Source organism: Ascaphus truei, chromosome 5 (genome assembly GCF_040206685.1).
Source record: "Ascaphus truei isolate aAscTru1 chromosome 5, aAscTru1.hap1, whole genome shotgun sequence".
NCBI lineage: Eukaryota > Metazoa > Chordata > Amphibia > Anura > Ascaphidae > Ascaphus > Ascaphus truei.
This window is the reverse complement of record NC_134487.1, coordinates 23,707,914-23,721,276: the sequence shown is the minus strand read 5'-3', so window position 1 is coordinate 23,721,276 and position 13,363 is coordinate 23,707,914. Positions and strand designations below refer to the sequence as shown.

Sequence of the window (13,363 nt, the reverse complement as noted above, 5' to 3'; positions counted from 1 at the left end):
TGTAGCATTAGACCAGGGGTGGGCAACTCCAGTCCTCAAGGGCCACCAACAGGTCAGGTTTTAAGGATATCCTTGCTTGGACATGGTGGCTCAGTTGAAGACTGCATCAGCTGTGCTGAAGCAGGGACATCCTGACCTCTGGGTGACCCTTGAGGACTGGACTTGCCCACCACTATATTAGACAAGGAGTCACATCCAGGTAACGAGTATCCTTTTTTATACAGTGCCGGGAATAACACCTCTTGTGTTCTATCCCATTGTCATGGAGGAAGACAGGCAGTTGTTTAGATTCTGCTGACCACCTGTCTGTCTCTTCCTTTAGGTCTCATGAATGACAAAGATTCCAAACATTCTATGTCCGAAGGGGAGAACCTGGAGGATTATGATGATGACGAAGAGGAGGAAGAGACCGGGATAGAGACAGAGGAGCAATCTGGAAACGAAAGTGAAATGAATGAACACGAAGAAGTAGTCAGTACAATTATTATTTGTCTACAGTATAAATCAGGTCTCTGAAATTGGCCGTTTCAGACAATCATTAAAGAAAATAATATTCCATACAGCGAATTTCATAGATCCTATTATTTTGCCACTAGATTTATTACATTATATGCACATGATATTCAGAAATTGAGTTCTCTGGCTCTGCCTGACATTGAATATCTCTGCACTGAACTGTCTCAACCTCTGTTAAAATAGTTTACAAATATTATTTAGAGCAAAGAAAAGAAAGAAAGCTCCCTATTAGCCGCACAAAAGAACACCTATACCTATATTATATATATATATTACCTTTTTAGGCCATTCTACCTTCCTTTGTGCAAATATTATTTAGCCAATAAAGTGATTGTCCAACTACTTGTACGTTCTTACCAGCAGTTGTATTCTTCTGGATAACATGGCACCGTTCATCTTACCTGGCTGATACTGGCAAAGGCTGTGTAAAGCTCGCTAAAATGGGGTTTAATTTATGAAGCATGATGTATTTATGGAGCTTTGCTGTATGATCTTGCAATGGTCTTTGAATATACTGCCTTTTGAATATTGTTGAACCAGTTTTCATACAGGTATCATAAATAAACCATAGATTGTCTGTTGAAGATTATGCTTTTGTTTAGTAACTGTATAGCCCTGTAGTAGATTAGATTTGTTTCAGATGGTTATACCCAGGTTTTTTTGGTAGGGGGGGGGGGGGGGGGGGTGGGGTGAGGTGTTAGGACCACAAGTAAAGAAAAATATATTTATATTTAACTTAAAAATAAAGAAACCGCTTCTAAATGAGGAAATATGGCCGATAAACCATTAAGACCCTTCAAACATGGAATTTCACGTTGATATCTCAAAAAAAAGGTGCCAGAACTAACTTGTGAGAAACGTCTTGCTCAATGTAGGGCAGAACCATGAACGTGAACTTTTAGGGCCTTTAAAGAATTTAGATCTCGTCCATGTTTATTACAAATCAGTTGTTGAGACCTCTAGACGAGACTGGGAAGAAGATCCATGTCTTTCATATGTAAAATAGCTTTGCTTGTCAGGAAAGTAGTGGGGAGAAAACCATTGTTTTCCAAAATTCTTGTCCCCGCCAAAGAGATTTGAACCACAACTATGCGGAAGAGTCTCTCCGCTCATTGCTTAACCTTTGCAAATAAAACGCATAGCAAACTACCACTAAACAAATAAAAGCATAGCTTTATTGGCTTGTGACCAGTGTTATCAAAGCACAATTACTTCTATTGTACTAATCCACCTTTCAGTAAGAAAGCAATGTTGTGTATGAAGGGTGTACGTGTAGACATGGTTGATCTTCCTAGAGGATCGGCCTATATGAGGATGTTTTGTTGCACATTTCTTTATAAAACAAAGTCCAAGTTTTGTTAAAAACGTCAGTGTGTTTGGTAAGTAAAAGTCATTGCAATTGATGATAATTTTTCCTATACATTTAGTCGGCTCTGATTAGCTTGTGGTCGACTGGATCTACAGTAGTGCCTTTAGCAAAAATCAGATTTCATATCCCAGAAGTCATTCTACCTACAGTATGCACAGTATAAGTTTGCACTAAGCTTGCAAGCAATTTACTGTTGTAATTAAAGCAATTTATCTGGCTTAGGGCTGTTCTATTGAGTGTGCGGCCGTGCGAACGCCCGTGACGCTGTGTGTGTGTGTGTGTGTGTTCAACTTCACACACACACACACACACACACACTTCAGCGGGGGTAGCGGCGCAAATGCTTTCTTTTCTTCATCTTCCCCCCTGTCGGCCGGTTCCACGCTCCCTGCCGTGCGCGCGTGGCACCATTATAGAATGGCTGACTAACCTCAGCCAACTAAAACTGCCGCGCGCACGCAGTATAGAACAGCCCTTATGCATGTGCCCTAATCACAGTCAAGTCTGAAGCATTCTCCCCTTTTCCAAAACCATGTGGGTACTTAAATTGAGACTAAGAGCATTATGGTGGCAGCCATATTAAATGTGACCCGGAAACAAAATGCACATTTGTTTTTCTCTTGAAAGCACAGTCGTTTATTTGCGGGTTGTCCTGACTGATTTTGCTTTGGGAATACAATTAGTAACACATCCTTTAGAACCTAATCCATCGTCTTATGTAGCTGGTTGTTGCATATTATGGGCAATATATTGCTTGCATAAATAATGCATCTTTCCTTTTTTTCTTTGTTTTACACTTAGGACGCCTCTGAAAATGAGGAGGATGAAAGAGAAGAAGAAGAGGAAGAGAACACAGATTATTTAACAGACTCAAACAAAGAAAATGAGACAGATGAAGAAAACAATGTATGTATAAGCCATGATCGTGTGTGTGTGTGTGTGTGTGTGTGTTTGTGTGTGTATATTGTTACAAGAAGAATCCCTTTCAGCTCTACAGAAGCGTTGCTGACAGGAAACAGAATGTGATACAATATGCGTTAGAATTATATATTTTTTTAATATAAAATACATTTATATGCCTTTTAAAAGCTTTGAACAGCAATCCTGTACTCACACATTGAGACGCTTGTCTTGACACACGAGAGTAATATTCACCAGCCCATTATGTTTAAATCTGTGTTCTATTTTTGCTGTGGCTGATATGACTGTGTATAAAAGCCATAATATGGAAGCACTGCTGTAAAACAAAACCTCATTGGTCCGTAGTAGTCTTTGGCGTATACAATGGTTTATCGCTTAAGACCCTATTCAATACGCCTCTCGCTAGCTCAGGAATCTTATTTGAATGGACCTGCATGTCACGGGAGACCAGGCAATTTACACCTTTATACCGGGAGCATATCATTGAGCAAATCCAAGAGGTTAAACAAATTGCAATTTATTCATTAGAAACAGACATGCACAATGGTTTACAATGTGCAGAAGAAAACACACTTACTGGGGGCCTGGGCTACAAAACGAACCTTTCCTAGGCTGCGCTTATAGTACCATGTCATGCGACGTCGCTCTGAATCAAATACATTGACTCTGTCGCAAGCGCTTATAGTAAGCGCGACGGAGCAGCAAATTTTTTTTTACGCCTGGTCTATTTCATTTTTTTTAGAGACAGTTGCTACCTGTGACGTCTCTAAACTAATCAGAGACCGCGGCCTGCCCCTTTTGGAACGTCGCTGGCGACCGTCGCGGAAAATCTAATAACTTTCGCTGGTGGCGGCGGGTGACGTCATCGGTCGGGTCGCCAGCACTATAAGCGCGACCCTGGTTGAAACAGCACAGAAAACAAAGTCTGACCGGGAGTTACCCGCAAAAGTCCTGGAACTCAATTTGGCATGCGTTGCCAGGTGCCACCGCTGTATCTCTTCCGGAGATGCCCAAATCCCTTGACTGGAAGAAAGCACCAAACGTCCTGGCACTCTTTTCGGCGTGTAGTTCCAGCCGCGACCGCTACGTTCTCTTTTCAGAACTTAACCCGAAAAGTGGGACTTAGAAAATGTCTTGCCTTGAAGTTTATGAAGTCGGTTCGCGTCAATTTCTCCAAGAGCATCTTTTGGTGATTTCAAATTTGCCACCGCTGTCTGGTGCTTAGAATCTGAGGTCCGGATTGGATGCCGGGTTTCTTATGGTATTTCAGATTCATTCATGAAATACTACAACCAATTCGAGCCTGGGAACTTTAAACCAGCCAATCAGAAGGCTGCCAGTCTTCCAAAGCCAGGCAAGCGGTTCTTCTGAATGCAACAAGGGAATGCGTGCGTCTGTCACCCTAGCCACTTGTTATTCAGAAGCCACCCGCTGGGTTAGGTGCCCCCAAGCATGGGAAGGCAAATGCTGGCCGCGATGGGTGGCATTGTTTCCCCGACGAGGGTACTCCACCTACCCATCCTGCCCAAATGGCTTCAACACCTCTGGCAGCATCTGTGACTTTGAAGTACGGACCTAGGGCAGACTTAGTGGCACCACAAATTGGTAGCCCACTAGCCCCCTCAGAGTACCATCTTTGAAAGTCCCAGCTTATAAGTCTAATGCATTTACAAACATCTCGGTTTAATATAAATATACTTTTACACTTTTTACGTTGTTTAAGTCTTTTGGGCTATGAGGGGTAGAATGGGGCTATATACTTTTATTCCCACTAGCCATATCCCTTATACACTGTGAACCTGAGTTAGACTGTAAACCTTATAGCCACACTGGCTATTAAACATTTTATGAAACATAAAAAAATATTTCCCATTTTTCTTCTAAGTCCTGAAGTGAACTGAAAAAACGTTTTGAATAAGAATAAGCCGTGGTAGTGATCACGTGAAGGCACGCTCGGGGATCAGGATATTTATACGTGCAAGAAAGACAATGCCAACATATCGTAATTCTAAAAAAAAAACCAAAAAAAAACGTATATACAAAATGACTAAAATCCGTGGCCGCCCCTTCCCCCCCCCCTCAAGTCGAACTGATATATTCGGTTCAGGGGACACCGCAGTTACCGAGATGATAATTACTGTGTTAGTTGCAAGGGCTCAAACATGGAAAACAATATGGCCATTTAAATCTAGCCGGGATCTGTGGGTCAAAGTGAAGTCGCAACGTTATCTGCTTTTTGGTATTGTAATGCTTTTGATGTAGTATATTGGCAATCCGCTGGGGAGGTTTTCTAAGCGGTCAGCATTATTCACTGCCTTGGTTGACGTGAGTGATGTCACAGCACAGAAGTCCTGCTGGATGCATCCAGACGGGCGGTGGAACGCTGCAGAAGATGGGCTACCTTATTATGCATGCAGATGCATTTTAACTCATTGGGAGTGCATGCCTACATTTTGTTAACGGCATTAGATAGGAACTTGAGTGACACGGTTCACAGGGGTGCAATACTCCCCAACTGCTGTTGTATGTTTCACCTTGAGCTAAAGAAATAAATGAATGATAGCTCCTTGTTTAGGAAAGTGCACCTTTTTACAAAGGACTGTTCGGGTTTTAAGAGGCGCCAGAACAATGATGGGTCTCCACAGCAGTAAAATACTTGAGAATTTCAGTGTTTATGTAAAAGTAGTGGAAATCTATCTAAATGAACACTTGTTTTTAATGCCAATTCTCACCCGAAGTGGATGTTTGGTGTCTCTCCCTTTGCAGGATGTTATGATTAAGGGAGGCGGAATCAAACATGTGCAATGTGCTGAGGATGAGGACTTTATTCAGGCCCTTGACAAGATGATGCTGGAAAATCTTCAGGTATGTGATTCTCTGCCAGAGATTTTTTTTTGCAGTTCGTCACTTTTCATCAAAAATACAGCATGATATAAAACATTTCAAAGGGATTCACCGGAGCGTGAAACGTGGCAGATGACACTTGTCTTATTTTATCATTTGTGTATGCCTATGTCTCTCTATTTCCTTCCTTTATTTTCCAGAAGGTGACCCACTGTGTGCTCATTTGCATGTTATTACCCAGAATCACCTGCCGCAGGGGAACCATGCTAAGCGATAATGGGGAGAGACAGGGTTGCAGACCTGTCTGAGACATGTGAATGTGCTCACAAGTGGTGTTTTTATTTGCTGTACACAGTACGGTAGAGAGTTTTTGTCACTCTTTTGTACTCACTGTAACTTGTTTTGTCTGGTTATTTCTTTATAATAATATAGAACATGTTTGCAGTAAGATACTGTAGTATTACCATGATTCATGTGAAAATCCTTTTGTTTCCGAAGTGATTTTAGATACAAGATGTTACAAATCCGGTTAGTATTTTCCCTGTGACTTTGAACCAGGAATGGATGCTGCAGTTTTGTTGTGTTTTTTATTTATTTTTTATTTTGAGCCAATGTGAATAATATAGTGGCACATCATGGATTGTTTTTTCAAGTAATACTTGAAAATGAGGAACACTTTTGTATAGTAAAATAAAAACAAGTACCGTAGCGCAAACACTGTAATTTTTGTTTAACTTTTAATGGGCAAACAAACGCATTGTTCATCACAATATATATATATAACGCCAACTGAAAAGAAATTGACCTTATTTTTTAAATGGCGGTTTTGCAGTTTATAAAAACTTTAATGGGATCAACATATCCCTCGGTTCTGGGCCGCATGGTTTCCCAGACAATTGCAGCTCAACCTGAATGTTTTTTTTTTTCCAGGGGGAGAAAAAAAATACCTTTCAAAATTTTTATCCTAACATAGGGCTGGCCCACACAGGACTATAATGAGCCAATGTTGGCAACCAAGTTTTGTTTTATTAAACATATCACTGACGCCCTTTAAAGAAATACCTTGGGCAAATTAAAGTATTATAGCATTATTTGTGAAGGGGGGAGGTGTGTGTTCGTCGATCTACCCCAAGAGAACCGATGTGTGTAGCACCCTACAATGTAAGGTCTACTTAGCTTTGTATTGTGTAATGGCCAGGATAACTAGATGTTGTAATACAGGGGTGCTCAAAGTTTTTTTGCTGCCCCGCCCCCCCCCCCCCTGTGTGCCAGCCCCTGCGCTCGCGCCCCCTCTCCACTGACCCGGCATCAAACGACGCACAGGGTCACGTGACGTCATGTGACCCCGCAGCATCATTTGCCGCGTGTTACCATGACGACCCGTCGCGTCATTTGACGCCGCATTGTCATGGCGACTTGACCAGACGCCGGCTGAATCCTTGTAAATTGAGGTTGAAGAGGCCTTGCGCGTTCCCCTGGCATTTAATTTAAATGCCTCGGGTAAGAGTGCGGGGCCTCTGCAACCACCGCACCCCCCCCCCCCCCAGAAAAATCCAGCGCACCCCTGTTATACACTTGTGGCTAATATTGGGTTAAGGAGCGGCTCTGAGTAAAGACACTGACTGGCACAGAGCAGGGAAACCTGGTTCAATTCCTGGTATTGGCTCCTTGTGACCTTGGGCAAGTCAATTTATCTCCCTGTGTCTCAGGCACCAAAAAAAAAAATGTAAGCTCCACGGGACAGGGACTGTATCTACAAAAATGTCTCTGTAAAGCGCTACATAATACTAGCAGTGCTATACAAGAACACACAATTATTTAAGTAATAATCCCCGAAGAACAGGGCATTACTGGCCAATAATGCCCCAGCTGGAAGAGTTGAAGGCCCGAGGCGAAGCCGAGGGACTTTAACCCAGCCAGGGCATTATTGGCCAGTAATGCCTTGTTCTAAGGGGATTATTACTAATATAGGCTAAATGTAGTTTTTTTTTTTCATAAATAGACCCTTTTGTACAGTTATATAGATTTTGTAATTAAAATAAAATGGTAAATACATTAAAGCACCTCTATTTACGCTTACACTGCAGCTATCTATATCCACACACTGCCGCCCCCTCTGTGTGTGTACGTACACACACACACAACACACTAGCTCAACACACACACACACACACACACACACACACACACACACACACACACACACACACACACACACACACACACACACACATACACACAACACACATACTTCTGCTACACACAAACTCTGTAGCTACATCCAATCTCTGCAGCTACATCCAATCTCTGCGGCTGCTACACATACGCACACATATACACACACAAACTCTGCAGCAGACAGACACACATTAGACAGACAGAAACTGCAGCTACAAACAAACTGCAGACAGGCACTTACTTTGCAGCTACAAACACACACTCTCCCTCAACTCAACTGTCGGTGGAGCTCTGTGCACTGAGGGAGGGGGAGGAGTCATTGCCTGGCTGCTGCTTCCTGACCAATGCCCTGTCTGAGAGCTGTTCTTGCCTCCTGGCTAAACCCCTGCCCTGTCTAAGGCCTCGGCCAGGCTCCCTGCTTGCACGCTGAGGCGCGCTGAGGCTGAGGGAAAGCGGGTGCTTTCCCTGGCGTTGCGGTTGCTTACCGCACGCGCCGTCAGGGGGCGGGCACGTCACTGACCGGGGGCGGGCCAGTGACGTCACAGAGCTGGTTTGCCCTCATTGGGCGAACCGCTCACGTGACCGGCCTGTTGCGCCGGCATTTTAAATTCCCCTAAGACCTGCGCTTCCGCGCGCTTGCGGAAGCATAGGTGAGCCCCTACTAAAGCCGCTCTAATTGCGACTGTAGGGGCTCAGTGCTGAGCGGGAGCGCGCGTTAGCGCGCTTCCGCCAGCAAGCAGGGAACATGGCCGAGGCCTTAGGCTGCGGCCCCGCTGCCGCTGAGCTCGCTCATTCTTGGAGAGCGGTGATGTCACCAGCTCTCCAAGCATGAGCGATCGCTGTCCTGCAACATTTTTAGAGCAGGAGTGGGGGGGAGGGGGTGACGTGGCTATTAGGGGAGGGGGCGTGTCATTGGCTGAATAGGGGCTGTGTGTGTGTGTGTCTGTCCATTTTCTCTCTACCTCCTTCCCTCCTCTCTCCCTTCTCTTTCCCCCATTGCTCTCTCTCTCCCCCTTCCCCCCCTCTAGCCACCTTCCCTCCTCTCGTTTCTCTCCCCCCTTGCGCTCCCTTCCCCTCTTCTTTCTCCCCTTCTCTCCTTTCTCCCCCCATCTCTCCTTTCTCCCCCCTTCTCTCCTTTCTCCTCCCTTCTCCCCCCTATCTCCTTTCTCCTCCCTTCTCCCCCCTTCTCTCCTTCCCCCCTCACTTTGTTTGCCCCCCACACCACTTTGTTTGCCCCCACACCACACCACTGTTTGCCCCCCCCCACACCACACCATACCATTGTTTGCCCCCACACCACTGTTTGCCCCCCCCCCACACCACTGTTTGCCCCCCCCACACCACTGTTTGCCCCCCCCACACCACTGTTTGCCCCCCCACACCACTGTTTGCCCCCCCCACACCACTGTTTGCCCCCCCACACCACTGTTTGCCCCCACATCACACCACTGTTTGCCCCCACATCACACCACTGTTTTCCCTCACATCACACCACTGTTTGCCCCCCCCCCCCCCCACACCACAGCAGTCCGTTTTTCCCCCCGCCCACCCCCCCACGCCCCCCACCACACACCATAGCAGTTCGTTTTGCCCCTCACCCACCCCCCCACACACCACAGCAGTCCGTTTTGCCCCCCACGCACCACAGCAGTCCGTTTTGCCCCCCACGCACCACAGCAGTCCGTTTTGCCCCCCACCCACCACAGCAGTCCGTTTTGCCCCTCACCCACCCCCCCACGCACCACAGCAGTCCGGTTTGCCCCCACGCACCACAGCAGTCTGTTTTGCCCCCCACGCACCACAGCAGTCCGTTTTGCCCCCCACGCATCACAGCAGTCCGTTTTGACCACCCACCCCCCACACACCAGCAGTCCGTTTTGCCCCCCAACCACCCCCCCCCCACACACCAGAAGTCCGTTTTACCCCCCACACACCACAGCAGTCCGTTTTGCCCCCACCCATCCCCCCACACACACGCAGTCCGTTTTGCCCCCCTCCACTTCTCTCTGCTAGAAATCCTATGTTTGTGTTTGCAGTAGTGAGAGGGCATTAGAACACGCCCTCTCTCTTCCCATTGGTTAGAGCTCTGAGCCTGAAAGTATCTCTGCAGTGTCTCCTCAAGCGCAAAGCTTGGGAGAGCGTGCCGGTACGAGCATGAGCGCCCACGCATCGCGTGAGCGTGAACGGGAGGATACCCATTCACAGAGGTAAGCACGCCAAGCGCATAGCGAGCTCAGCGCCAGCGGGGACTCAGCCTTAGAGCTGCTCTGACAAAAGGAAAAGATGATTGGCTAGAAATGAACACTTTGCAAGCTGACAAAAATTCATAACTGAATGAATAATGCCCAGGAATTTTAACCAATCGGAGAGCAGGGATTTCAATAATGCCCTGAATTTACCAGCTTTAGCCTATAATTAATATTATAGGCTAAAGCTGTAAAATTCCAGGCATTCGTGAAATCCCTGCTCTCCGATTGGTTAAAATTCCAGGCATTATCCAATCAGTAATGGTCTGGAATTTTTGGCAGCTTGCCAAGTTTTTAAGCAAATCAGCTTTCATGTTTCATTCACAAAGAGTGACATTTGCACTTAGACAGGGGAGGTGATTGGACAGAACACACCAGCAAGGCACTGACTCCTCCCCCACCCTGTCTGCAGAGAGCTCCGCACAGGAGAGTGAGGGGAAAGGTTTGTGTGTCTGCTGTGTGTTTTTATGGGTGTAAAGGGGGCAGCAGAGTCTTGTTTGAGTGTTTCTGCTGTGTGTGTTTTGTTCTTGTAGAGGGGGCTGCAGTGTGTGTGGCTTCAGTGTTTGTTTTGTGGGTGGAGGAGGGGTGCAGAGTGTTTTGTTGGAGTGTGTGTCTGCGTTTAGAGGGAGCTGCAGTGGGTGAAGAGGGGGGGGCCTGCTGGTGTGTGTTTTGTGGATGTAGAGGTGGCAGAGTCTGTTTTGTTGTTTTATGTGTCTCTGCAGTGTGTGTTTTGTAGGTGCAGAGGGGTGGCTGCAGTGTGTGTTTTGTAGGTGCAGAGGGGTGGCTGCAGTGTGTGTTTTGTGGGTGGAGGAGGGGTGCAGAGTGGTGTGTGTGTGTGTGTGTGTGTGTGTGTGCAGTGTGGGTTTACATGGGGGCTGCAGTGGGTGTTTTATGGATGTAGAGGGGGCAGCAGTCTGTTTTGTTAGTGTGTGTCTGCAGTGTGTTTTGTGGGTGTAGAGGGGGGGCTGCTGTGTGTTTTGTGAGTGTAGAGGAGGGGGGCTGCACAGTGTGTAGGGGCGACTGCAGTGTGTGTGTGTGTGTGTGTGTGTGTGTGTGTGTGTGTGTGTGTGTGTGTGTGTGTGTGTGTGTGTCTGTATATGTACAATTTACTTTTAATAAACTTGCAGTAAAAGCATAAGAATGTAGACAATCATGCTGATAAAAATCAATATAACTACAAAAATGTATCTTTTTTTATGAAAAATGTAAAAAAATATAAAAATAAGCCTACATTTAGCCTATAAAAGTAATAATCCCCTCAGAACAGGGCATTACTGGCCAATAATGCCCTGGCTGGGTTAAAGTCCCTCGGCTTCGCCTCGGGCCTTCAACTCTTCCAGACAGGGCATTATTGGCCAGTAATGCCCTGTTCTGAGGGGATTATTACTTAATTAATTATTAGTTGGACTAATTTCCCCATAGTCCAGGGGTGGGCAACTCCAGTCCTCAAGGGCGACCACCAAGTCAGGGTTTTCAACACAAGACTGAGCCACCTGTCCTTGAGGGCTTGAGTTGCCAGCTTCTGCCATTGTCTGTGGTAGCTGGGGGGGAGGCGTGTTAGTATTGGTATAACTGGTTACACTTGCAAAACAAGAGGGGGTAAGGACATCTTGTCTAGTGAGATGGATCCAGTGGAAAACGTCAGGGACACAAACCCCGTTATGAGGTCAAAGGCAAGCAGCCGGAGGGCTACGGGTGCACAGAACTCCAGGAGACGTTTAGAGTATCCGAGGTCCTCGGCAGAACCGGTGTCTCTAACAAGGTCACCTAGTTCAATCCTTGGCACAAGGCTCACCCTGGGTAGTGCCCCTGAAAGCCTGATAATTTGGAAGCAATGGGAGCATCTTTGTTTTGCCAAGAATTATTGATGCTGATTTATGTTGGCATTCATTTAATAAAGAATTTTAATCTTTTTATTTTTGAAGTCCATGGCTTCAATTTTTTTTTTAAAGCCATCTTTGTCTGCTCGCTGCCCTACCCATGGTCAGTCTTCAGCTGATCATTTGTCGTATATTATCATCAAATGACTGCCTCTTCCCAGAGTGCTTTCTGTACTCTGCAATACAATGGTTTATCATGATTTTGGTTTTCTTTTTACCGTTCACGTTGCAAAGCGACTCAATTTATAATGTGAATGTTTCAGTCAGAAATCGAACTGTGAAACGTGCAATAAAGATATCCCAGAATATACGCTGCTTTTGCCAGGGACTTGGCACAGAATTCAGGCGATGGGGATTTTGTTTTAACATCGAGGTTTCTCCAATAGAGAACTATTTTTAAGGATATCGCAATGGTGTGCGTGATTTGTAATGAAAAATAAGTCACAACAGTTAATTTAATGCAGGGGTGGCCAACTCCGGTCCTCAAGGGTCACCAACAGGTCAGGTTTTCAGGATATCCCTGCTTCAGCGCAGGTTGATCAGTCTTTGGCTGAGCCACTGATTGAGCCACCTGTGTTGAAGTAGGGATATCCTGAAAACCTGACCTGTTGGTGGCCCTTGATGGCTGAAGTTGGCCACCCCTGCGGTAACCCCTCCTCTGTACTTTCTGGCCCCTGCAGCTGAAAAGGGTTGACAATATTGTTCCAAGGAATGTCTATAAGGAATGGGGTCGAAGCTCAAGTGCTTGGTCCCACCAGAAGTATAATATTTGAATAATCAAGGAGATAACCACACATGGGGACTATAATCCATAATTCAGTGATTCCAATAACAGTCTTTAAACCTATATTGGGGCTCTATATCACCCTGAAGGTAGATCATGGCATTGCTGTACCCTTCCCCTCCTTGGGATGGCCCTTTAGGTAAGTAATAGGATACTCACTATGTGTCCCCCGAGGTCTCCTCCAGCGTGAAGCCGTGTCCAACATCCAGATATATCCCAAAAAATTAAGTGATAAAGTGCGTGTACGCACGAAACGCATAGGAGTGTTGCACCCTCCGTTTTTTTTTTAAATGCAGCTTGAGTAAAGTAATTTTTATTTTCCACGGCCGTGCTCTCTGTTGCCGTGCGCTGAGCAATACATTTTTTGGGTCTATATTGTTCCAGGTTGGCGGAACTGCACCTCTAAACCCCTCTAATCTCACAGGTCCACATGCAGTGTCTCTGGCATTCATGGAGTTAATCCTAACAAGAGCAAAGAATGTCACTGTTTTATGTCTGGTCTAAAACCAATCCTTCAGCAAGTAGCATGAAGTCCAACCCACATTTTTCTTCTATCACTATTCACATTGTGGTGATATCTCACTTTATAATCAGATCTCTCCCAGGGTAAAGAGGCAGTGCAGCT

General features: G+C 45.8%; 1 protein-coding gene across 5 annotated transcripts in view; it reads left to right on the top strand.

Annotated features, from left to right (window-relative positions):
* Positions 1 to 13,363, top strand: part of UPF2 (UPF2 regulator of nonsense mediated mRNA decay) — a 118,866-nt gene that overhangs the window by 74,063 nt on the left and 31,440 nt on the right. For all 5 annotated transcript variants that reach the window (XM_075599482.1, XM_075599481.1, XM_075599479.1 and 2 more), the window contains 3 exons: positions 323 to 471; positions 2,687 to 2,791; positions 5,573 to 5,671. In XM_075599482.1, coding sequence (XP_075455597.1) covers positions 323 to 471; positions 2,687 to 2,791; positions 5,573 to 5,671 — 353 coding nt within the window. The remainder of the gene's footprint in view (positions 1 to 322; positions 472 to 2,686; positions 2,792 to 5,572; positions 5,672 to 13,363) is intronic.